At 38.1% G+C, this 27,848-nt stretch overlaps 1 protein-coding gene across 2 annotated transcripts; it reads right to left on the minus strand.

Annotated features, from left to right (window-relative positions):
• Positions 1-1,687: 1,687 nt before the first annotated feature.
• TMEM168 (transmembrane protein 168) lies at positions 1,688-27,686 on the minus strand. Of its 2 annotated transcripts, none has more exons than XM_032107673.1 (5): positions 27,584-27,686; positions 23,064-24,327; positions 12,427-12,569; positions 9,752-10,026; positions 1,688-6,294 (listed from the first exon to the last, which is right to left on the minus strand). In XM_032107673.1, the coding sequence occupies exons 2-5, from the start codon at positions 24,198-24,200 to the stop codon at positions 5,747-5,749; spliced, it is 2,103 nt and encodes a 700-aa protein (XP_031963564.1). In that variant the 5' UTR covers positions 24,201-24,327; positions 27,584-27,686; the 3' UTR covers positions 1,688-5,746. The 2 variants fall into 2 exon arrangements, with proteins under 2 accessions (XP_031963564.1, XP_031963565.1); XM_032107674.1 differs by lacking the exon at positions 27,584-27,686 and adding an exon at positions 26,356-27,067.
• Positions 27,687-27,848: the final 162 nt, after the last annotated feature.

Genomic DNA, 27,848 nt, shown 5'->3' on the forward strand with positions numbered 1-27,848 from the left:
AGCATCAGCACTGGCAGTTCCTTAGCTCCATGCAGAGTGGTATCTGAGGTAAGAGTCCAGAATATTTCACAACACCTTGAAGTGACTATATAATCACTATGTAGAGAAAATAATTCAGTGCTGGTGAGAAGTGAAATTTTAAATTTCTGTGTCACTAGTAGTAAGTAGCTGGATGCTGCAGGCACCTGTAGGGGATATCCTCCTCCTCAGTATCCCAAAGATTTCAACCGCTGCCTGCAACGTGACCAACCCCTCACAAACACCTAAGGTGTGTGCATATGATTGTGTGAGGAAGTCATACTCATTCAGTGCCTGAGTCTGTAAAGGTGAGCTCTGTAATAGTGAGGGCCTTTACTGATCCAGCTTTCTGGGCTCCAGCACAATCCAGCAGTAACAGTTTGATTTTGACTTCGCAGTGGTAGTGAGCAATGTGTTCATTCCAGAGCCAACAGAGACCAGGTGAGGGCAGTGCTGGTGCAGCAGGTAACACTGATCAGTGCCTTGGTGCTTTTCTTGATCCAAATCAACAGGCTGAAATTTTTGCTACACTTGTTTTCCAATAATAATGTATCTGTGTAACAACACTGAAGGAGAAACATTCTTTCAACACTGACAGAGCTATTTGCTGACTTTTATTTCCTAGGTAACCAAAACAGTTGACCAAAACTCCCACACCCAGTGCCATGGATGGAGATGTGTATTGGGTTGTCCAACTCCATTCAAAGAGCCTTAGAATTAGCTGCAGGGCAGCACTGAGGGTGAGCTGTGCTGCTCTCTAGGGCTACCTCTGGATTTGTGACAACAGAAAGGATCTACTCAAGTAGGATCTACTAAGGAAGGATCTACTAAGATTACTAAGAAAAGAACACTGATTAGTAAATTGCATAATCAAGGAATTCAATCACGAAGTACAAGAGTTAAAATTAAACTCCTTCTGTTAAAAAAAAGCCCAACCAACCAACCAAGCAGTGCTGCTAAATCATCCTTGTACTCAGTCAGTCAATGTGCCAGAGGCACTGCCTGTGGTCAGTGCCCTTCTCGGCAGCTCGGGACACTGGATTACCGCTGAGATGCCCATCACCCCGAATCACAGTAACCACTCTGCTTCTCCATTGCCCACCAAAGTCTTCACTTAACAAGTCCAGGCTTGTTAGGAGGAATGCTGGGACTGTTCCATGAGGACGGAGTGCAGGAACCTCCTCAGCAATTTCTGTGAGAAGGGGATGTGCGGATTTGTCCTCCTCACCATTCTGCAGCAACAATTTCCTTCTGCTTCCTGTCCCACGCTTGATCTCACACAGGAACCCTCCACTAACTTGATCTTACTGGTGATAACAAGTTTGACTAACTACAAGCAGTCATGTAAAGGAAGTCTTCAATTATATCTCTATAATATTATGTCCTGAAGTATAAACAGCATTTTTACTAGCTTGTTGAATAAGTGATAAAAAAATGACAAGGTGAAAAGCATTAATAATTTAAGCTAGTATTCCTCATTTCTATTAAATTATTAACCTAAAAATAATCCTTAGAGTATTTTCAAAATACTCTATTGTCAGTAAACTCTTGCAATTTCTAGCTATTAAAAACCTCCTGTGAAGCAAGCTGTACAGAAAACCCCCATGTAATTCAAGAGGGAGCCCAGAAATCTGGGAAGGGATCAAGACATAAAAAAATGAAATGGAAATGAGCATCCAAACCAGCAAAATATATTTACGTAGTATCACAAATACACTCAAAAAATCCATTTACATATCTAAACCCCATATATTCAGTAAAAATCCTCCCACAAAAGGTATTTATAAACAAGAAAATTAACCCGATTTCATTGTCTACTGCTGGCAATAGAGGTGCTTGACTGCTAGCATAGCATTAACTATGCCTTTACAAAGTATTCTGGGAAAAACTTGAACTGAAGACTGGACAACAACTACAAGGCATACAAAGCATAACGAACTGCAAATACATAACTCTAGTAGTGCAAAAATCAAGAATGGCTTTTTTTTCCTCCAGTACTTGTTCAGAGAAAAATACTACTGTGAATATGCAATTTGAACTCCTTTAAAAGATGGAAATTAGCAGAACTCAATGCATTTGCATGTTCCAGCAAGGCTGATACTACACGGGAGGTAAATGAAACAAAGTCAACATAAAATTATACTGTGACACAAGTTTGTTATAAACTTTATAGCAAATAGTCTGAATATACAGTACAGAGACAAACCTCTCAAAAAAAAGTTTTTCTCTACCCAGAAACCTGTACATGTTACCACAAAACAACGTGTGCATAACTGATAGCATATGTAACATTCTTTGGAATTAGATTTAAATTTCTTTCAGGCCCTGTCTTTTATACAGGAACAGCAGAAGGATAACTCCTCACTTGGATTACAGGATCTCCCAGTGTTCGTTCCTCAGGCACATGCCTGAGGCTGGGCAGAGACCTGCAGAGAGGTGTAAGCACCAGGAGCTGGAGAAAAACTCCACCTGGGAATGTGGGTCACTGTAGGATGCCTTGATAAAAGTCAGTGCAGAAGTGAAGAACTGATGCAGTTGAATTCCTCATCATCCATAGCCCTGGTTTGATTGTGTTTTGAAACACATGACAGTCTCTTTCTACAAAAAGGCCTCGTAATTTGAACAGCTGTAAACATTTCTAAAGTTAGCATTTTCACCATGCCTTTGCTGTTTAAAACAGTAACAAAATCAGAAGTAGGAACACCTTAGCTCATGTTAGAATTATTTCAAATTCCGAAAACCAGAGGTCTATAATTGAGAAAATAGAAACAAATCTGTGAACACGATTAGTTTTGCAAATAGTATTTTTGCTCTATTTTTCAGCTCTTTATCTGCCTTTCAGCAAATAGCTGAATATCACCCAGCCTATCCTAGAAAAAAATCTAACTTTAATAAGTAAACTGGAAACCATTTAATATCCAGAGGCAAAACAGCAGCACAAACTGTTGCATTTATTCTGCCCAAAGCTAAGTCCATCAGTGCACTGCATAACAGATTCCTGCTCACAGACTCAGGACAGGTCAAGAATCTCACCCTTTTCCTGTTCCCCTTCATGTACAAAAAGAAAGATACAGATGATGTCCATAAAAACGTAACAGTAGCAGGTAGAGATTTACCCATTAAGATCTGTCCAGTATAATTAGCAGCAAGTGTTGTGGTTGATATTTAAAGCCTTTCCAAAACAGAAAGGACTTCTTGACTTCAAATGTTCACAGAGTTACTATCAGGTGTTTATGGGGACTTTATTAAAAATTTCTAAGGCTCAAGATGCAACAGTTCATGATGCAATCAGGTGAACTTTTGCTGAAAGAGAAGTCAAAACAATGGTGATTTTACAAACCAAATGACTGCCTTTATGCATCTATACTCAAGGGCTGTTGACCAGGAATGGAAGACACTGACTTCTGCAGGAGGCAGTGCTGCTTTTCTGCAACCTGACGGATGCTAGTTCAACCCAATTTCAAGTATCCAGTTTATGTGCTTGAACAAGGAACTTAGGTACTCAGCTCAGGCTCCAGAGAATGGCTTACAATTGCTATAGTTATTCAAGAGACATATGGCATTTGCCTGCTTGACCTTTGGCACGGGAAAGCAAAACCAAGAAAAATGTAATGCCCTCAATCACAGGAAAATTCATCTTAGAATAGAGACCAAGTCAAGTCTTCCTCTGGAAATATTTACTTCTCCTTGCTAATGAGCAGTGGAGCTGCTGAATCCATGACAGTGGATGCTAGTGACTTCAGGTCACTAGCATGGATTCAGATATCTGGCTTTTGGACATCTGAATTTAAATGAGAAGACTCCTATCTCTGGCTCCCACATTAGGAACTTCAGTTGGATACCTGAAGTCAGACGGTGTGAGCACCCTCTGTCCTTACTGACAACAGCCACCCCTACAATCCGTGACAGAGCTGCAATCACAGCATTTACTCAGAGAAGACCCAAAGGCATTGAGTCTTCATAGGATATAATTTCTCTCTCATTTCTTTATCCCCTTTTCACATTATGGAAGGGAATGCAGAAAGGGAAAGCGGTGTGTGGGGTGGTGTCTTGCTAAACAACATTGTGTAATACATACTAATGAAGAAACTTAATGGCTGCCACTTCTAGATCTGAGAAAATCACCATTTTGAAGTTGGTGGGTACAAATTGCTTTGGCTGTTTTAGCTCTCATTAATTTATTTCTGGAGTTACTGATGGGTATCAGTGTTAGCAGGTTCTCTAACTTAGCTGGCTAAAAAGCTCAAATGGCATTAGAAAAAGCCATGACAGCAAAGACTTAAAGAGCTACATGTTATTTGCATGTATTTAAATCAAAAAAAATCAGTAGGTTACATTTTAGACAAATATCAGCTACTCCCTAAGATCTTAACGAAAATACTGATAGAAACACAAGGAAGTAAACTGTAGGTCTACTGAATTGCACACATATATGCAAATAAATCACTGCAAATGGTACTGTCTTAGCCATTTACTTGTTTCACCCCTAATTTTCTGTACTTGAGAAAATGGCATAAAAAAGCTGTGCAGCTTCTATGACTAAAGGAAAGGCCATGACAGGATTTCTAGAGTCCCATCCAGCTCTGCAAGTGGAAGGATTAAAATTAGGACCTTGTGGGTGGGAGAAAAGACTTAAGGAATACTGAGGATTCCCTCCTGTCCTAAGGGAATAATCCATTCCGACAAGCTTTGCTTGTGGTTTTAACAGATAATGAACTCAGTGGTGTAACTCTGTACTCAGAATTTCACAGAATCAAGGTCTTAGGCACACCAAAGACTTCAGATAAACACGGAAGCAAGGCAACACTTGTATTCCCATTTTTAATCTATGGATTATTTTCTTCGTTAAAGTCCTTGGGTTTTGTTTTGCTTTCTTTTCTTCAGGGTAGCTTTTCAAAGAACAAACTAGTAAGAGCTTGGAAAATTCAGAATCACCTTAACAGGGGAGGGAAAAATGCTCAGTGCAGCTTTTATTCCATATATGAATTAACTACTGGGAATGTATGCTCAAAGATCACCAGCAAGATATTTGTTGTAACATCGAATGTTGAAATTAATACTGAATGTTTTTAAAACTCACTTCAGAACACATTGTCAGAGAAGTGTCAGAGCATTAGAGAATCGTCTGATTTTCTTGTTTTCAATGTCAAACTTCCACTGATGGCAGTAGAGAACTGAGGCAGGGCAGAAGATGTAAAAGCAAATAAAACTAAAGCATCTTGGTAGCTACTTACATACAGTAGCTATATATTCTGGGGGTTTTTGGCTCAGTGACTGCACCACATAATTTCAAGGACATGTAAACTGATCGGAGTATTTATTAGCTTGGTTCCTTTCCTGTATTTAAACCGTATAGTGGACATAAATGACAGATCAGCCCGGTGTAACTAACAGGAGCTCCTGTCCATTTAACTGGTGTCTCTAAACAAAGGCTGCCTTAAGTAAGACATATGAACATGTGACCTGTCTCCAAAATGCATGGTCATATTAAATAATCTCTTACATATGTACATACAGACCAGTAACAAAATTCAAAATATCATAGTTCTACCCTCTTCTGTTTAAGATTGCGATTTCTAACTGTTGCATATAGTGTAGCTGCTCAAAAAGCTGAATAAAGTGAGTAGAGCAGATTTTTTCAGAGAAAAATAGTCACATTAAAAGTTTTAAGTGTGGTACAGTGAGAAAGTTCACAGAGCTCTCACTTCATTTTCTCTTTGGTTGCTGATTAGGATTTGACGAGTTTGAAACCCTGTCCTGTATCCAGCACTGTGGGAAGAAACCAACTCATTTTCAGTCTTTTCAAGCACCTAAAGCATGCTTTACAGACCCAGAACAGATTGAGACCACAAAACCAGTTTGCCAAATGTACTAATGGATAGGTGATGCGCGGGAAGTACATCATCCAGTGTTTGGCAACATCACTCCCCGTTGGCAAATGCAAAGTGTAGTCGCTCCAGTGCTTCGACACACCATACACTGCTTTCACCGTGCGGCCCTTTTCAGACCAGCTGATGTTGCTGTCAGGGTTACAGTTGTACTCAACCCATTGCCTGGTGAAGTCACCAAGCTGTGGAGGGTCTGCTTCCTCGATGTCTACGACTCTGGCCATTTCTGCTCCTTGCACGGCAATATACTGGTCATTTACTTTTCTTACTTCTTTAACCCACGGCTGAGAGTTCTCACAGTCTAAAACAATGATCAATCGAGAACAGAAAGTGCCATTCTTTTCTCTCCACCACTCCAACAGCGTGTCAAGTCGTAAAGCATCACCCCCTGCCACAAGGACAAAAAGATTTAGTATTAGGATGAAGAAACAGAAACTTCTGCAGAACTTTAACTGTTTTGACTGGTTCTAAAAATCCCTTACTTCAACAATTTGGACAATTTAGAACAAAATACATTTTCAAATGGTGGGAACCAAAACAGTTTTAAAGCACTATGAGAAAGCCACATGCAAGCACAAAAATTCACATGATCAGAAATGAAGAGATTCTCTCTCTAGAGACAGTTGTTCCAGAGCTTCAAGGAAACTAGTATGGATTTACAACTCGATGAAACAAAAATCTCACTGGGATTTTTCCACAATATTTTTTTCCTATGAGATCAGAAGACCCTTGCAACTAGTGTCCAACTTCTCATGTTCTCAGCTCCAACAGGAAAGAGGAGATTGTAACTAAACCTGAAGTGTTACCTATAGTGGGAAGTCCTTCTGCTTAAGTGTACTGGATGCTGCATGATCTACGTAGCTTTGAAAAGCAGACTACTTCCTCAGGTACCCAATGACAACATCTTGCTAACAAGTCAATAAATCTCCATTAGTTCTACAGTGATATTAATGTAAAGAACTGGTATGTCTAGGTTTTGGCTAGTTGAAGCTATGATACAGGTTTACAACAAAACCACTCCAGTTTGAAAACGTCAACTTAAAAAAAAATGAAGAAGAGGAAAGGTATAGAAATGTGATTTAAAATAACTGAATTTTAATTCTAGAGTGATTTTTCACTACGGAATATAACTAAGCAGTGTTTAAAACATTGTTAGCTGCGTATTTCAGCACTTACAGTTCTACCTGCAAGGGGTGACAAAAAAGTGCTTCAAATTAATATCTCAGAATTAAAGTGTTGTGCATGCTATTGCAGTTAAAGTAAAAGCAAAATTACAGAGCTGCAACTTTGTCCAAGAAAATGAAAAACTGGAAAATTCACTACCGAAGAAAATCTCTAGGATACAAACCTAAAGTAATGACTTGTCTTGGTACATGATCTTCAAATTGCTGTAGTTATTTACCGCAGAGACTTACATAGAAGCAGTTTTGCTTTTCTAGGTAATTGACCTTCTGTGTCAATTACAAAAATTTCTTTATTTGTTCACATTTCAAAGGCCTATAAATAAACTTTATTTTAGTGTAGCTATGTAGGAGTGCAGGTGATTTCAAAACAGCATTGGATAGAATCACCCAAAGAAACATCTCATCCTTCACAGACACAAGTGAACACATGCTTGGCTTCCAACCCTATGGACCTCAAACACATGGGCTTATCACCCAGCACAAGATTTAGGCACCAAGCTGTGTAAGAAATGCAGGTGTCTGGCCACCTCTAGCTCTGTGGCAGGTTTAGAAGGACAACAAATATGCCAACAGTTTCAGGAACAGAGACAAGGCTTTATTAGCCCAGCTCATGCCTTTGCCTTCTCTCAGAAAACATGACCTCCCAGGTTGTTTGACTGCTTATACTTTATGCATGACTAGTTAAGAGTTTCTTTTATACACCACTGTGTTGCATCTCAGCTTCCAACAACAGAGAAACATCATTACTGAATTAATAAATTCAGTAAGCCTCCTTTGAAAGATGTCATTACAAAGCAAAGACTACACTGCTACTGCTGTGCTGTACCATGGCATAAGCTGGCAGTGAGAAACTACTTTTTCAATCAGATACGAACATTTTATCTCATTGTTGTCATCTCTTTTCATTGTCTTTATGGGTCAGAGGATAAGTACACATTACTGGAGCTGATGACCAAGGTTCCATCTGTCACACAATGCCAGTATCCAATACATGGGGCACAACTACAGTCAAACAGTCTTTATCTTTTCAGTTTATGCTTTCAAGTTACAAGTGGGAACAGTGCTTTCTGGAAGGAGGATCATGTTACACTCCATCATTTAACTAAAATTAATCACAAAAAAAGCATGCAAGACCTGTGACTGCTGCCTGCTCCTCTCCTTTATGTGACTATACATGTATCCAAGTAGAAGCTGAAGATGTGGTTGGACAGAGAACTGTAAAGGAGCCCTTGAGAAAAAATACACACTGCTCTTCAGCAAGTCTAAAGGTTCAGGGATGGAGCTGCACCAAAACAGGTATAGATCCCCAGATGGAAATCGACCTGTGCCTGAACACCTACCTCAGCATAAGAACACATTGAAGGGTATGCCCTACTGAAGGGCACATGTACCTGGAGAGACACTGCTGACAAAGAGCCCAGAGCACACAGGCAAAGTGCTATCCAAGAGAATTAATTCTATCCCAGGAAGAAAAAAGTTGCAAATTTCCAGTGTATTTACTATGAGATTCCCATTCTGCACACAGTGACCTCAGTTGCCTACAGCAGCAGAGCAAGGCTAAACCTTGCAATGACTTGACAATTTCATTAAGTTTACCAAAGAAATGGTCCAAGAAAGGGGAAAATGGTGAAGTCTGTGCCAAGCACATGATGAGGTATTAAACTGGCCCTTTAAATAGAGGTTTACAGTCTTGAGGCTACACTGTGTCTAGAATGTCAGCAAACCATACCTGTTTTTATGATACAAGGTTTGTTATATGTTTGAAGACCTGTTTTTCTAGTGTGGATTGTGTATCTGCCTCCTGTTTCTTTTACTGATTCTGTCTTTTACAAAAGAAAAGCAAACCACATCTTAAGGACATAAATGCAGTCCTTCGTGGCAGTCTAACTGACACAGTGACACAGAGCACTCTGTAATTCACTCTGTCATGTACAAGGAATGAGAAAAGATTATACTTGTTCATTACAGTGAACAGATACTCCTCAAAATACAAGGAAAAATCTGTCTTTAGAGCAGGAGCGTGTAATTTCCACATTTAATTCTATGTGGGGAAAAAAGCAATCTTTAAAGTTAACTTCTTGAATACAAAAATCATGCGGCAGGAAAATCAGGGGAATATGAAACTGTGTTTAAACCTGAAAGAATACATGTGGGGTCAACAATATTAGACAATTTTGAGAACAAGCGTAAGATTAGCTAGCTGTAAAAGGATTTTTATCAAAGTCAGTAAATACTAAAATGACATAAAGTTCATGAAGTAACACACCTGACTCATACAATGCAAGGGAAGAAAAGAGCTACCTCTTAACAACAACTTTGCTGCATACCAAACAGGTTTCTGCATTTTTCCATTCTCTCCACTAGCAGAGGTAGTCAGCCTGCAACCTGGCTTGTTTTCTCAATTTCTTGTAGCCTCTGAATCTCTCAACAGTCATGGTCTGTAATATTGCCTTTTCCTTTCTTCCCTCCCTGCCAGGAGCTTGTATAAACCTGTTCTCCAAAGACTGATGGTTCTTTGCCATTCTGAACAATCTGACAATAAGTACAACCAAAACTTCCAAGTTTTGTAACACAGTAATATTTTCTACAGAATTAATGAATTGATTTGGAAGGTTTATCAATACCAAAACATAATAAAAAAAAAATCCCCAAACCACTTACCTGCCAGTGCCCATTCTCCAGTGCCATGTGAGTGACCACTGTAATACAGAATGTAGGTATCATGTCTGGGCCCATCTGCTGTCCGAAGTTCAAGAAAAGACTTGATTTTGGAGTGAAGGGTATCAAAGGTCAGTCCACTTGTAGAGTAGTCACAACCATATGTCTCAATCATGTGATATGCAAAAAATCTTTGTATGGCATTAAGCATGCCAGTAGACCTCAGGTTTAACTCTTGAACATGCTCAGGTGGAAGAAGAGTTGGTTGGCCATCAGGACTAAAGAGAAGGAGAAGAGCTAATGACTATGGTTGATAATTATTTCACCCTTAGCGGACTTTTAGTAACTGGTGATTTTTTCCCCTGTGCATATTTTCTCTGCTATGAGGTAGCACTATTGTAAATTCAAATTTACTTTAAGTTTACAGTATTAACAACTCAAATTACTGTATTTGAGTGAGGTCACACTTCAATTCAATAGTCCTTACTCAGCCCAGTGCTATTCCTGCAACTGAGAGACAGAGGGAGAGAAGGAAGCGGCAATGGGAAGAAGCTGGGAGAGCTCCAACAATTTCATAAAGTTCCACTGAGGAGCACTGCCTTCACAGAGGTATTTTTTCATGCACAACTCGAAAGAAGCACAAGGAAAATGAGTGCTAATCTGCACAAAACACAATGCAAACTAGTTTCCAATAATGGACAAAAGAGAAATCCACATACACGCTTTGCTCAGACACTTTGAAATATGGAACTCACACAAATACATAATTCTTTCTTGTGTGTGCTGTTCAGATGCTGTTCTTTCAGCATAAGAAATATGTTTCAGGTAACAGTATTCACAGCTTAGAAAATCAAAGTTTTAAGAAAGTTACAAACTAGACCTGGAACAAACCATGTATGTGTATTTATGTCTACATAGATATGAATAAGCATATATAATAAAAATAAAAAAACAGCCCTATGGTTCCAAAATGCATTTTATTTGTATCAATATATATATTTTATAAAAAATATAGATAAATTTATAATATATAAACCCAAATATATACATTATATAAAATATCAAATTAAAATAGACACTTTTTTTTGTTTTTAGGGCTACACAGCTATTCATTAATAATAATAATAGGAGATTTGGTCTTGCAAGACACCCAGTTAGGGGAGTGCTCTTCAGAATGTATTTTCAGAAAGAGAAAAGCATTCATCATTCTTCAGCCAATGTAATAAGGGTAATGATAAGGAACATGACTGACAGCTGGGCCTAACTGGCCTCATTTACGCTCAGTTACAGACATGAACAGGTTTTGTGGGTGAAAATATGGAGATAAGTCTTACTCTATTAATACAAAACATGATGTTATCGGTTTTTTCCCTATATATGTTTGTATGTGTGTATTCTTCGTGTATTTTGTTTGCAAGTCAGTGTGTAAAGCTATCTAGTCTCCTTATTGGTCTAGCTAATTAAATTTTGCACCTTCTCACCTGTCTAGGGCTTTTATGAAAATTGATATTCCACTGTTATAGCTACACCGAATAGCTCATCATTACTGTTTGTCTCAGCAAGTGAAGACTGGACCCATCACTGAAACAGTCAAGCTTTGTTAATAAGGAAGTTCAGTTCTGTCAGGTCTTACACAGCTGCTCAAGAGTATCTAATTTGCTCAAAATTAGAGGGAACTGCCTGAGCCAGAACAATATAATACAATTAAATAATTAAATTGTTACCATGGAAACAAAATTAATTTATTTTTATTGTAATGTAAATTTTGAAAATCTATTTTCTAAATCTGTAACAATAATTGACAGAGTTTTTTAAGGGTGCACAGCTGAAAGATTGAAAGACTACAGAAGCTCAGAAAATTTGTTTTTTACAATATTTAAAGTTATCTAAGATTAGCACACTGTCTTTGGTTTCTCTGCTGTTAAGTTCTTCCTTATCCACTGAATCCATTACACACACTGCAGCTGTGAAGTTTTCATAAATTGGGCAGTTCTATTTTGAAGCCTGTCGTTTCAACTTACTACTCTATTTCTCTTGTAACTTGAAGAGATAATTTATATAGATCTTGTTTATCATTTACAAAAAAAATGTGCACACACCAATTTTAATTTTATGGCAAAAGCAGCATTTGCAAGTTTTAAAGTTCATAAGAAAACACACAAATGGGCAAATAATAATAATACAATCCCTCCACAATCATGCATTTCTCATATGGTAACATTTATGTTAGAAGAATAATCAGCTTCAAATTCTCAATACCAATACATGACATGTAGTCCATTTGCAAGTCTACTTTCAATGAACTTTAAATGTAGACACCACCTCATTTAATAGAATTCAAAACTACTTTGAACTGATCTGTCTGGTTTATTAAACCTTCTCATGTAAGATATCTGCTCTCAGTCAAATGCCCCAGGTCCTCCTTTGTGTGAGATGTGGACTGTGAAATCTGCCTATGCACAACCGGTCTGTATTCATTGGCTTTCTAAAAGCAAATTACCTAGATAGAAAGGTGGAGTTATTCATTCCAAGGTGAGAAAAAAGGAAAAATAGAAAATATACCTATTATTTAAATTTGTATTTAATTGTTGAAAAATCCAAGCAACAGCATTGCATTGCCTCCACGAGCAAACAGTACATTTACACTACTGTGAAGCTGAAATGCACGGTAACAATACCTGCAAAAGTTGGTGGGAATCACAACAGCATACCCAACACATGTTCCTCCCAAGCAGTTTCCCAGTTCATGGAAAAGCCCGTGAGCCATGGACTCCAAAGGTAAAACGATGAGAAATGCACTCATGAAGATCCCATTGGTTGGCTAAAAAGAAAATAAAGAGATTTAGGCATTGTATGAAAATCCCTTTGTTTGATCATACATAATTGGGTCCTGAAACATGCAAAGTATTACTGGTAACGTATATTTATTTTTCCACATATTACACGGTGAAGTACTCTAAAGACAAATGAAAAGCTTGGGGAGAAGGTAACTGGTAAGGAAGGATCACTCTTTTGAAAGGAATGCATTTGAAAACATTGACAGCACAGAATTTAGGTGTAAAAACCGTGATGATAGCTTAGTTTTACCAACTAAGGCAAGAACATCAAATGCCACAAAACTAATTGTGTACATAAAATAAGAAGATCTGTAAGCATCTGCAGGGTCAGGCCTTAATCTGTAAGGTACAGCACAGATATTACATATCAGATAACAGCACACTGTATTGCATCCATCCCTGGAGGTATTTAGAAGACGTGTACATGTGGCACTTTGGAAGGTGGGTTAGTGGTGGACTTGGCAGTGCTGGCTCAATGGCTGGATGTGATGATGTTAAAGGTCTTTTCTAACCTAACCCATTCTACAATCATTAAAAGTATACATTTAACTATTCATGCTCTTTAACATCAAGGAGTTTTTAAAACATTCTTTGTGGAATACTATGTATAACACAAGAGATGAATTCTGAGAACATCTGTGAACATTATTTCAATTATAAAGACAATTCTTTGTCAGTTACATAAATAGCAGATGATAAGGAACATCCTCTACAGGACTTCATAACATTCACAGAGCTAATACCCTATATTGAGCTTTCCTGCTTTGTAGGGAATAAGCAGTTTTGGAAAATATTACACTTACTAATACATAGGTGATTTCTGTAACAAACAAACAAGAAGTTTCAACAGTTACATCTCAACCACTAGCAGTAGTAAAATAAAAATGGACTTCTGAAATGTCAAATGTCACTGAGAGGCGGAACAGATAAAGAGTCATTTTAATTATTTTAGTATGATGTGAATGAGTTTAATGAGGTACTAAATGCTTTAGGAAAGAGAGAAACAGTATTATAATATATAATTAAACAAGAACTTTAATATCCATGGTGCATTTGTTAAATATTAATGTTTGCTATGTAGCAAAGGAAGTAAATTCATAGCTAGAAATTTCTGTCTCGAGAAGAATCCTGTGGTCTCTGATGCCCTCCACGTTTTATTCGCCCTCTTTGCACAAATCTACAATATTAATGTTTTTTTTTTAAATCTGGATATTGCCTTATTGTGTAAGACTCAGTGACTTGATGGGGACTGGTAGTTCAACTTAACACAAAGTCAACACTATTAATAATTTAGAAAGTATATTATACTGAAAAAAATGACACCTAAACCAACCCAGATCTTTCTGGCACATGGCAGTAGCTCAACTACATCCAGTTTTTAAACACAATGACTTAGCCTGAAAGAACAGCATTACCCATCTAATGTGCTAAGGAAGAATAGTTTGCTACCTGTCCTGGTTTTAAAAAGTGTCCTACAATACTTCTGATGGAAGGATCCCACCTCTGTGTCCTTGAAATGGTGACAGCAATACTTCTAATCGCAAATAAACACCAGAATCTGATATTAAATGATAACTAACTGATAGCATTATTAACTCATAGAATTAATTGCCTGAAATCACCAGAAGACAGAAAAGCTTAAAACACTGTAACTATTATGGTACCACCTCAATTTGTTTTGTTGTCAATATGGAGAAAAGAAATCCTTTAACTAAGAAAATACAATTTTTGTTTCAAATGTATCAGCAGCAAGTGCTCCTTTTTGTTGCTCCATTTCCCAAATGTACTCTGAAAAAGACTCAGAGTGGCAACAACAGAATCTTACAAAGCTCTAGTTAGATCTTTTTCTGTAGAAACCTTATAAAGTATAAGACTTTGATGCAAGAGCAAAGTTTTCTAGCTAAATTAGTTTCATAACTAGCTAATTAGTTTCTAGATAATTAGTTTCATTTGGAGACTTAGTTTTCCAGCTGTAGATTCCAGAAGGGTAACGTGTTTTAAGTTACAAAAAAAAAAAAAAAGGGGAAGTATTTTTGTGACAACTTCAGCTTTTCCACCATATAAAAGTATCTTTTCTTGGACTTTGCTTGGGCAAACTGCTTCGATATTGCATTAATGTTTTGATCACAGTGAACATATTACAAAAAAACCCCCCAAAACATTTGCCCATAAAAACTAGAGTGATCATAATATCCTCAATAATACTATTATAGTATTACGGTATGTGAATTTTATTTTAGTTTTCTTACAACATGCCATCTTGTTCTAAATACTCCCTGCATTTCCCCAATCCCCTAAACACATGCAGGTTATTAAACCCACAGCATTCTGCCACAACACAACTTGATATTCCAAAGACTCACTCTGAGTTTAACTCCTAAAAATATTTACATTTAATTATTGAAAGTGCTCCTACTAATATGAAGATACTGTCAAAGAAAATTCCCAAGTACTTGTGAGGTAAGGATCTCACATAGTAACTCTTAAGGATCATGTTGGTGATCCATCTTGCTCTGTATCCTGCTTTGAGTTTGTACCAAATATTATAACAGGAATGGGAAATAAGCTCTACAGTGTTAGGAATCAACTCAGCTTCATCTGAGGTTTCAACTGTGTCCTCTTCTAGTGGCCATCTTATGCTATGGAAAGGGAAAATGTTGGATATCTTACATTTATAGACATCTATCTAATGCAAAGATGCCAGTACTTGCTGTCAGCACTTATTCAACAGTTTAGATTTAGAATAAGTAAGTCACAAATGTAAAAATGGCTACTGACAATGAGAACAAATCTACAGCAGGATAAAAAAAATCTTAGTCCAGAAACTGCAAAAAAATGACTGGTAGCATTTTAAAATACCTGAACAATAAGAACTTCAAATAGCAAAAAATATCTGATTTAGTAATTACAGTAAAACTGAAGACAGGTTCCTCCCTTACGATAAACAGCTAAAATTCCAGGTGGAAACTGTCAGTGCTTTATTAAATCCCAAAGATTTGATGACTGGTCCTTAATGGAGCAGATGGCCATGGATGCAGAGTCAGAACCAGAAAGGGATTTTGTTCTTTCATCTGTTCAACCCATTTTCATTGTTTTCAATTGCACTAGCAATGTGAGCCTGCAGTATATCCCTAAACTCCAAATGCCCATTGATTCCACACAGACTGCTCAAAAAGCAAACAGAAGACAGGGATCATCTAGACAATCCTACTAAAAAAATCATGAGAAATCATTGTATCTCTTATCTTTGTTTTTTTTTTTTTTTTTGTCTTTGTCTGTCTTGTTCTAAAGGAATTAACAATGAAGTCTCATTTCAAATAACATAAAAAATGTGAAAGAAGAAAAAAATCTTCTTGCCTCTGATGACTGAAAGGACAGGCAATAAAAGATTGGTGAGATTTCACTAGTAGTAGTATCTTTCCACTTTCTCTAGTTTTTTGAGGATTGTTTATTGTTAAGTGTAAATGTTAGAACACCAGAAGAATTTAGAGGTATTTTACAGCCAAGATGCTAATTTTATACTCATGGATAGGACAACTTCCATCCCAAAAAATAACACTGTTTGAAGCAGAATAACTCTGGAACTGTATTTAATTATGGATGTGTGACTGATGAAAAAGTAGGGAAGAAAAAAAACCAAAATGCATAAAATGTTAGTTTAAATTGGAAGCCAATTACAAAGAGCTATAGAAGACCCCATCTGTTCAAAACAGAAATTAAACAGAAGTATGTCAACTAAGATGATCACAGGATCACCAAATGGTTGGGGCTGGAAGGGGCCCCTGGAAATTGTCTGGTCCAACCCACTGCCCCTACAGCAGGGTGCCTGGGATTATATCTAACAGACCAATAACTGAGAAAGCTTACAGAGATGCCTTTGTGCATTTCCAAGCAAAAATACTGCCCTGCTTTCCATTATCCAAGCTGAATATTTACTTGTCTTTATACACAGACACACAGAGATACACAAAAACTCCACACAAAAGAAGTACAAAAGAATACTCTCTATGACAGAGAAGGCTCAGGAGAAAAAGGGTAACATGCTAGCTAATCTACAAATACTTGGTGAACAGCTTATCTCAAATGAGGACAAGATATGTGATATGTATATTACAGGTAGAAAAAAGCTTAAAGACAAAATTTGTAAAGCTACAAAGCAGATCAGCTACCAGAGGAAACTGTCTTACAACAAATTACTGAATGAACAGTCTGTGGAGATCAATAAATAATCCTTTACTTCTCACTATTAGAACAGCAGTGGGAAAATCTAGAAAACAGTTTGCAGAAAACAGTTGTCACCATCCCTGGCAGATGGATTTAATATGTTGTGTTTGCCATCCCTGACTCCTGCTCTAACCATGGGAAAGCCTGTGCTTTAATCTATGTGCATTTGTTGCAGCAAAACTACAAGTGGTTATCAGTTTAAAAGCATACTAAAAACTCTGATGTCTTTAAATGCAAAAACGTGAACCCTGAAATTAATGAAATTTTGACAGCAAGCTAAACACATAATAGACTCTTCAGACTAACAATGAATACTTTCTCTTGTCACCAGAGATCCCCTTCGGGACTGAGGGGCTCTGGTGGTGAGAGCAGCAAGGTGTGCTACCGCTGTGGATTTCAGAAGGCAACCTGAGGTAGCCCTCGGGACAGGACAGGAGAGGTAAAGAGCCAAGGAGGGCTGAGCACACACTGAAGAGGGGAAGACAGGCAGCAAAAGTACACATGGTAGAGGGTGAGTTTGAGAAGAAATGATGAGCAGTGAGCCAGGGGGACTTGTGATGCAGCCTGAGAGCTGATGGAACAGTAGGAAAAGAGGGAATAAAGGTATTACAAAAGAAACTCAACAGAAAAGTCTTTAAAATAACAGCAAATAACAGAAAAGTCTTTAAAAAAACAGGTATGGAAGGCAAATCAGCAAGAAGGGGGAAAACTGTCAGTGATGAAAAGAAAGGGGGGAACTAGACATGACCAGGCAGACAGATGAAAAAAAGCAGGAGTGGCATGGATATTTGCGAAAACATGGAAAGAGGCCAGAAGATGCAGCAGGGCCTCTGCAGGGAAAAAAAAAGAAACCAACAACAAACAGCCACGAACAAGCCAAGTCTGAGGAGGATTGGGTTAAAAATACAAGCTAGGAAGAAAAGCAGGGGTGAAGAGAAGGAGAAAGACTGGATGTGATTTGCATTCAAGTTACTTAACCTGTGATGTTAACAAAAGCATGTCTAAGTAAATACAGATGTTACTATATATACAGGCAACCACAACAGAATAAAACCACAAAAGCATTAACTCTTCCCCAAAACAAAAATTACTCAAGCATACAGTAAACTTATTTTGTCTCCTGTAAATAATTTGAGTTAAACAGTACTGTCCATTTAAGTATGACTACTCAACCATGTAACGAATACTATTATTTTACTAACCCATAAAATTCACTAAAACCAAGAATAATGTACTGAAAGTACTTCATTCCATTACTTTACCTGCTCTATCATAGTTAATTTTTCTCTTGGTAATATTAAATACAAGCCTTCCAGGGATAATAATTCTCTTTGGCCAGTAATTCAGAATACCTGTAGTTACCTTGGCATAGAGCACTTAACAAAATCTGCTTTTAAGTTCTTGAGAAAAAGAGGGCCCCAAACCTTTCCAAGACCTTTGTCTGAAAATTACAAGCTCTTCATCTGCAAATTTTTCATCATTTTATTGGCTTCTGGAAGAAGTAATGCCTGAGTCATTTGTATGACTTCTGCTGGATCTTGTCCCATCCAAGGGCCTAATTACAAACAGGCACTTGACTAATTGCTGAAATAAGTTGGCACTAAAGAGTTTATTGATCTGCCTGAAATTACTCACACAAATGTAGAGACAGGTGCTGACCATTTCCTACAGATTTTGCAAAGAAAACGTCCGTGTATTTTTGCCAACAAGACAAGACCTCTTTCCTCTGCAGCTATAACAAGGATTATTCTCAGAAGCAGACCATGTCCCAGCTGAAAGATGCCCCACTGAAAGAAAAGCTGTTACTCCATTTTTTAATGCACCCAATTTTAACACATTACTTTTACAGTTCTCCCCAAGCATATACTCAAGCACCAGGAACAGACACTTTAAATCCTTATCTTATTACAAGGGCTATGTTCCCCTTAAAGAAAGGTCCTTGGCTAACAGGACATTTAGCCTCAACACCTCTGCATCAGTAAGAAAACCACTGTCTCTGCTGCAGCAAGTTAATTCACCTCACTTTAAAAACCCTTCCACAAAAGGAGATTCGATATTTTTCTGTCAAGTTTAATCAAATAGGATACTTCTAGACACAATTAGCAGACAACTGGCGCTCTAGGTCTTGATTTTTCATACATGTGAGATTTGCATGAAGGATAGATATTACAGTTACTAGAAAAGTTAAGAGGGCATATATAATGTGCTTGCAAAAAATTTTCTATGAAGGGGAACCTCTCCTCTCCATTTCTGGCCGTAAGTTGGATTTTTTTGTATGCTATTGCTAATTATTTATAGCTGGCTGCTGGGAAGCACCTTTCCAAGGTTTTTAGCAATTCTACTCGTAGAAGGTCAAATGGCAGACCACAAAGTGATTTCAAGCAACCTCTCTTATCAAATGCACTATCAATAAACAAGTTTTCAGTAGTGAGGAAAGGTATAAACAAAAAATGCTTCACCTTCCAGGTAACATTTAATAGATTTCAAATATAATTCACACTTACTGAAACAAGTACAGAAATTCCAAACTAATGTTGCAAAGACTGAAAATTGTTCATCTTACACAAAATGTTTTAAAAATGTTTTAAATAATCTTTAAAAGAGCAAGCACATTTTCAGGAACTGGTGACTGAGGAATACTTGGCATTCCTAACAAACTATAGAAAAATATGTTAAAAATCTAAGTTTAAAAATTTTCCTTAATATAAGAATGCATGAATGGCTGTATTAATCTGCAGCAAAGGTCCATCCAGAACAATGTCTGGTCTCCAAAGAGGCCAAATGGATGCCTAGGAAAGACTGTAAGGACAGACCAAACACGTTTCCCGAGTACTCTTAACCACTGGTGGCTCAAGAACTTCCTGAGGCAGATGTGGTTTCTAAATAGTACACAGACCTCAATTTTGTCCAGCTTCCTCCTGAGCCTCTGCAACCGTGGGGCACACATGGCCTGCCACAATACACAGCTCCAGAGCTCAGCACTGTATGAGGAACTATCCCTACCTACCTGGCTCCAACCTGCTTCTTGCCAACTTGATTCCTCTCAACTTTTGCACTGAACTGATTGTTTATTGTCTATTAACATTTACCTTCTCCCACAGCACGCATTTTATACATTCATCATATTCTCACTTAGTTGTACTTTTTCCTGACTAAAGCATCCTTATTTATTCATTCCTTCCATGTAAACTCTTTCATGTCTACAATGAATTACATTGCCCTCCTCTGGACCTTTTCTTGTTTTCTTATCAATAGGAGAGCAAGTAAAAACTGCACAGTCATTCAAAATATGAAAGCTATGGATTTATACAGTGGCATAATGATATCTCCAGTCCTTTCCTAATAATTTACAATATTTAGTTTGCTTTTTTGGTCACTAATAAACATTAAACCAATCTTGTAATGGAAAAGCTTCTTATCTTACACAGCCTTGAGATCTCTTTTTACCACATACTAATATTTGTATATCAAAGTTTTCTTAAAAACAGAACAAAACCAACAAAATCCTCGAATCTAAACCCACTAGATATTTAGCAATAACTATTTTTTTTTCAAGAGTAAAGGCAGAGATTGATCTTTAACAATCTGATTTGTCTCTTTTAATTATTACAATATATATAAATCACCATAAGAAAAGTACATATTCACTGGAGAAACTTATTTTCTGCATTACTGTTGAGCTTGTTAGACCTCCTGAAACACCAGACTCAAAAATCCAGCAAAGGATTCTAGAGTCTTAAGGCCTTGAATTCCACCTACAAAGCAGAAAAAAATCCCCTAGTTTCCTTAAATCTCTAGGAAAAAAGCAAATGCCCTGCAAGAGGGTAAATTGTGTGCTTATGCATCCCTGCTTTCTTGTTTCTAATTATTTTGAAATCTGACACTATCCAGCAAAATACAGAAAAGGCCACAGCTGCCTGCAATCACCATAATAAATGACAGAACCATTTATTAAATTACGTTTTTCACAGGCCTAATGAAAGTATTTCATTTTCCAGTAACATATGAAAACTTCCAGTAAACAGCAATCTGCAAGGTGAACATCACAACATCTGAAGTAGAAATGCTTTTAGGTGGAGCAACTGCATTCATAATCTTATGGTAATTCATTACTAATAACATACAGTGAAAGAAATATAAATATAGTAAGAGAAATATAAATGTAATTATCTACTAAAAATAAATTATTATCACAAAACCCTGGATTTTCTGACAAGCGAAAATATCGGTCTGATGCCTTTCACTTTCACCATTATAATTAATCCTCCCACTGACTAGGCAAATACATAACCTCTCAACAAAGGTGATGACCAACAGCCTATTTTACTTAAACACAGGATGCCAATAACAAATATTAAGATCTTAGCTGGATTACCAGTTTGTTTCTTGTGAACAGTCCTACACAAGTAATTTCACAGCACAACAGCACATCTTCAGAATTAACAGACGTGGAACAATTACAGTTATTTTGGGACAGAGGACTAGGCAGAAGAAAATTACAATTAATGGATTCAAGCAATGTGAAGAGGAAAAACTACCAAGATGGGTATGAATCCAACCCTCCTCAGTTACACTCACAGCCTGCAGTAAAGATGCAGTTCTAAAGGAAGCTCCAGTGTGCTTTAAACAGATGGCAGGGGGAGAGGGAGCCCTTCCCACAAAGGGCTACAGCAGGAGATCCTGCCCAAGCCTGGCTAACTCCCTGCCATTAGGCTCTGGGAAGCACCAGGAGAAACAGCCTCTCTCTCATAGACTTATCTGGACAACTTATGCCCTTGATTTGTTCTGCTTTTTCTGTGTAACTAGGTGGTGTGACTCCATCCAAGGGCAAGAATAGAAAAATTAGTAAGACTGATAGATATGGTAAAAAAATGTTTTTACTGAAAAACGGTCAACTAGCATACAAAAAAATTAAAATCTAGCATTTTTATACTCAGAAGAAAAAGTATGGAAGTTCACAATATTATCATGCTTGTAGTCCATCGTTATTATTTCTGTCTCCCAAAGTACTTTCCCATTTCTTTAGGTGCCACAGCACCATCACTTTCTGTAAGTACATTTCAGGGATATTTCTTCTCTACTTTTTTGGTCCTGTTTCCTTCCGTCCTTTCTGCAAGTCCTCACACCATAGCTATGAGCGCTGATAATTTTCCAAAAAAAAAGCAAAACTACCCAGTGTTCCTTGCAGGCTTGTCTGTGAACCTCTCATGCTCTTCATACAAAAGACAAAACCCCAAACCAAACGAAAACCCAACACACAGAACACAAAGTAACTGTTAATTTCATCTTCCACTAACTTCCTTAATAGCATTCATCCATAAAGTTATTTAATCTAAGAAAATCTGCAGGATTAGAAATTCTACAGGAGTGGGCAGGAAATTGTTCTGGAAACACTACAAAGACATGTCTGTAAATCTTATCTACCCTGACATTTTTTATATATTATTATATGCTTATAATTCATATAAGAGGGTGTATGGGCACAAAATTAAATTGTTATTGTGGTTTACATCAACTTGAAAAAGAAGACAGACTCTGAATGCCCTGCTGCAACTATGAAAATGCACATCTTAACTTGGGCACCGAACAAACATTTTGAAAGAAATGTATGCTTTCTGCTAAAGAAAAGACAACATCCTGAATTTGTAAACGGAAAGAGAAGTCAAAGGACGCTGTGTGATTTTAAGAATTGGTCTTTCAGATACCATATCCTGAGGTGCATAACCAGGTTTGAAAGTGACACACTTAAAGCTCATGTTATACCAACAATTTATCAGTTTATCAGCTGATCTCTGATTCCATGTAATTGATTAAAAGCAAAGCAAAAATCACTCTTTAATACACTTCAATCTAATTAAAATAGTCCACAACAATAGTCCTAGATTTAGTGCGTATTACTAGGGTTTAACATAGTGATTTATTTTGAAAACAAATTTTATGGCACAATGAATTCAAGAGCAAAATAATTTCCTACGTAGGTAAACACAAAATACTTTGCTTACCTCTTTTGCCCTGGAAGCACTACCTTTTCCCATGCTGCCAACAAAAGGAAGCTGGTAAGATGCACTTGCTTTAATAGGTCACAGTCAAAGCAGCTTGAAGCGTTAAGTTCAAAGTGCATGACAGTGAAACCACGCATTCCAACTTTGAATTGCTAACCCACAGCACAGCATTAAATTTTAGGAATTTTACGGAGCCAGCAATTTTCAGGATTATTGTCAAGAGGAGATGAAGTTAAAGAGATCATTATTTACCTGCCAAGAGACAGCTCCTAAAACAGCCGTCGCAACAAGGCTGAAAAAGACCAGCTGTTCTGAGATCAAACAGAAGTGACGCATTCCTTTAGATGCCATGACTCTGTCCAGGCTGCTGTTTTCTGCGCGGTGGGTATAGTACACTTTGTGGCAGTCATTTAGTTTTGTGTGAAATCCCCAAAGAGTTATAAAAAAAATCACATGACAGATCATCCAGAAAATTCCAAAAATAGAAAAACCAGGTATCACAAAATACCAGAGATCCAAAAAACGTAGTTTAAAGGCTGCAAGAATGAAAAAGATTAGTTCAATGACTCCAACTGAGATGACAGAAAGCCGCCTGCAAATTTTACCACGGTACAGGTAGGGCTTCCATCGCTCAGTCACTGAAAGTCCACTGAAGTAAACGTCGAGAAGGGGATCTGAAATCAGGCAGCTGAAGAAACATGCCAAGGCAAAAGGGTTTGTGGGGATTTGCAATGATGGAAAAAAGAGTAGGGATGCAATGGCTCCAAAAATTGCCAAATTTGGAATTGCCAAAAAAGACTTCATACGTAAGTCAATAATCAACATGGCCAAAGCCAAGACCAACAGAATAATACTTACAGATTTTTCTACCAGCATAGTTGTGCTGGCAATTGCAAATCCAACTAGCTCCAAAAATTCAACTGTTGTGAGCAGAGTTGGTCGATGATGGACACAACCGCAAATCCTCTCAACTAAAGCACATAATATCCTTAAAACAATGGCAGAGAGAAGCAAATATTTTGTAGCTTCTTCTTTCACATCTGTTTTGAAGGCAGAATTATTGAGAAAACAGAGAAGGCCAAGCAAAAAACCAAACCAAAGATTGGAGAGACTCAAACTTGCTGTTTCCATTGAAAAATAATAGTACAGTATGCTGGCAATTCCAAGAACAAAGAGCCCCAGAATAAATATTACCAAAATCAGTGCATCTGCAGTTTTTTCCCATCTGACATAAAGGCCCATGCAAATGGCAACCAGTAGGTTGATTCGGGCAAGATAGCCAAGGTATCTGACTGATGAGTGCATGTTCACTTCTCTGTTTGCTTCTTCTAGCCTTGTCATTGCTGCATAGAGACAATGACTAACACAGTAACGCAGTGACCTACACATGTAAACTGCAGTTAGGGGTTTCACCCACTTGACTAACAGTATATTTGGGTTTCATCCAACGAACACAATGCAATTGCTGCCTTCTGTAATATCATTTCAGTAACAGTGGTCCAGAATCCTCGTAGTCCTGGAAGAGAATTAAGAAAAGTTTTAGTGGCAAATAATTCCTTTTAATCATGTAGAACATGACAGATCCTATCTCACAAAGAAGTTCAATGTCTAGAGTAAAAAGACCACATAAAAACACCAATTAAGTGTGAAAACCAATATAAAATGGGTTCTGCATAAACCTTACTTCATAACTTGAATGAGAGGAAAACAATCCTGGCCTGGGCAGTTTTCCACAAAACTCATTCATTAGGTATCTATGTTAGATATCTATGGATATCCAAAACCCTTCAGTGATAGCCACTGGTTTCTACAACAGTTTATAATTATTTTAGAACACGATTTTATTTCACCATTACATTTGGTAAGTTCTCACTTTATATTAAATTTTTTCAGCATGCTTTGCAAGACTTCCCGTTAGCAGTCAAATAAGTATATGATTTACAAGAACTTCCCACTCAGTCAATGAGCTGAATCTACAGTAAAAAAGATATTATTATCTCCATTTCACAAAAGGAGAGTGGACACACAGATGTAACACCTGATTTGGCATAATTTTCAGAGATTTCTCCTAATGTAAAATCAAAGCCTTCATTTTTACCCCTTCAAGCCAGTTTCCCCCCTCCTCCAAAAGCAAGCAAGCAAACAAACAAACAAGATGATCAGGATAAATACTACATTTAGACCACAAGCATCTCCTACTCAGATCCATTTAACTGATGTGATTTTAATACAGTTAGGAACCTACAGTAGTATTTTTAAGGGGAATTTTGTAATGTTATGGGCAGAGTCTCCAACACATAAAAGACTCATACATAGCCTCTGTCATTTTTTAAGTAATAAACTAATTGCCCATCTTACAGAGACTTCTGAAGAGTTACTGATAGATAGGTATGATAGAGAAACCAATGTGCCAAGAACACTCAGTGCTAGGTTACAGCTTACTGCTTTTATTTATAATGCTGGGGGAAGAATTAAAAGACACCATGACTCAAACTCAAAATTTAGACTTTATTCTCTCTTGATTTTTAAATCCTCATTTTTTAAACCAGTGAACAAATGAGAAAGTGAATTGACTGATTTGCCCGTAAGTTTTGGCAGATTCGAAGACTGACACACAGTGTAAAACCTGCTTAAGTAATTGCTGCAGAGAAAAACTAGGACTAAGAAATCCTATTGTTTAAAGTACTTATTTGGTAACATGTATTTTCAAATTATGTTATATACCCAACAACAATGCAGATACTCCTTGGAAGAACTATGCATTAAAGATCTGTTTACCTGAAGCAGAATACATACCACATATTTAAAGCAAATTGCTATTACATGAAGTTATTGTAAATTAGAAGTTCTTTGGATTACAACTATGCATGTTCATAGTATTCCTTATTGTTAATGTTTTATAGATACTGACTTAATTCTGAGTTGCCTGGATGCTTAACATGTCACAGTATCTCCTCCCTCACTTAGTAAGGTACTTTCTGTTCCTCTCACCCTTTCATTTGTTTCTCCATTATACAGATAACGCAGACCCAAGTTAGCTTTCATATTCCAGGTCATGATACTTTAGATTTCACAGCACTGACTGCAGTTTCACTGTTTCTTGTACTACAATCAAAATTCATTTTATGGACAACTTGAACCATTTATTCCAGCTGCTAAACATGCCCTCCCCCTGCCTCCCACTCTCTCTAGTTTAAACCATGAATACAGACAATTTCCCATCTCCTTTCAACCCACAGCAATGACATGAGATTACTGCTATTCTGAAGAACATATGTCATGCCATCCCGTTTATCTTGATTCCTGAGCCTTTCTGGAACCTCTCCATGTCAAGAGGCTAGCCCTATAGAAGTTCATTTGGACAACAGCCCCACAGAAGCCAGCAGGAATGAGCCCTTTGCATATGAGCAAACAGCAAAGCTCCCGCCTAACGCCTGGCTAAAATTTTGCTGCAATCACTAAATTATTTTCTGTGGGATCATTAACAGCAGTAAAGTCCCTTCCAGGCAAGCAACGAGCCACTCTGACAGAACACAAGACTCACTGGGTCAGCTCATACGAAGTGGAGTTTTGTTGCCATCACACCACGAGAAGCATGCCCCACCAGCTGCTTTGGGTGCTGTGGTGGGGGAACAAATACGGGAATATGTCTTCCTACTGCAAAGACACAAAATCTACTTGGGCACACAGGATTTGCAAAATGACAGCTTGGACTGTGAATGCAATCTCTTCTTCCTGGCTCCACCTTCTAGCCAATTAGCAAAAAAGTATACTCTTAAACCACATTATTAAACATTAGCATTCTTTTAACCAAAATACACGATCGACATTTTGTGAGGAGGAAAAGGAGCATTTTCATGATTAATGTATACCATCGCACAGCTATTACCAAATAAAAAGACGACAGCAATTCAATTTTAAAGAGAAACTTCAATAACTGATTTGTTCTTTAAAACACAGCCATGTGCTAGTAATTTCTGTCAATACTTTGTTTACACACAGACTGTTCAAAGTCCTGGGGGGGTAGTGGTGTTGTGTTTGTTTTAAACTAATGTCTTTAAAGTTTCAGGTTGAACGTGAGTTACACATCTCTGCAAACCACAGATTCAGAACAGAATGTGGACACTCACTTTTAGGTATTTGTCAACTTTTGCAAATATATTTTTAAGGAAAACCTGGAGCCTCATTAAGATTTAAAGACTAAACTATCTAACAGCTTTTCTATGTGCAAAGGAACATTGCTCTCGAAACAGTTATTGCTAGTTACCCTTACTTGTCTAAGTTGAAAAAACAACCAAACCCCAAAGCTCGTTCAGTACTTAAGTCCAGGTCAGGCCTATCTAAAGTACGGAATCCACTTTCCTTCCGCTTTATTCTTCCAGTTTAGCACTTTTCTCTTTTTTCAGCAATTCTGTAAGAGGTTTTTTTTTAAAACAAAAAGTGGTATTTAGCTAATCCATTATCACAGCAGACTTAACCCGCCGGTGGAGGACTCCGTTAGTTTCCAGATGTTAACACGGCGCTCACAGCGGGGCTCGCCGCTTTGGGGCGAAGGGCGCGCTCCCGGTTGCAGCTCCCGCTGCGGGGCCGGCCCGGCCAGTGAAGGTCAGTGACGGCATTTGGCTCCGCGGCGCGGGGTTCCCGAGCAGCCGCCCCGCGACGCCGATCCGTGCTGGAGGCCCCCGCGCCCCCCGGGGGTGTCCGCCCGGCCGCGCTCGGTGACGATCCCGCGGCGCCCCGGCCCCGCCCGGCCCGGCCCGGCCCGCTCTCACCTCAACAGGCGGCCCGGAACCTTCCCGCCCCCCGCGCCGGCCGCCGCCATGTCGAGGCCGAGCGCGGCCCTTCCCGCTACGGGCCGCTACGGGCCGCGCCGAGGCTCAAACACCGCCGCGCCGCCCGGGCGCGGCCGGAGAGAATTATGAAAAAAACCAACCAACCAACCAAGCAAGCAACAGCCCCAACCAAACCTATAAACATGCTTAGGCATGGAAGCGGGAGAACTGGGCTTTAATTAGGACTGCAAGGCAGACTGAACCT

Source organism: Corvus moneduloides, chromosome 4 (assembly GCF_009650955.1).
Source record: "Corvus moneduloides isolate bCorMon1 chromosome 4, bCorMon1.pri, whole genome shotgun sequence".
Taxonomy (NCBI): domain Eukaryota; kingdom Metazoa; phylum Chordata; class Aves; order Passeriformes; family Corvidae; genus Corvus; species Corvus moneduloides.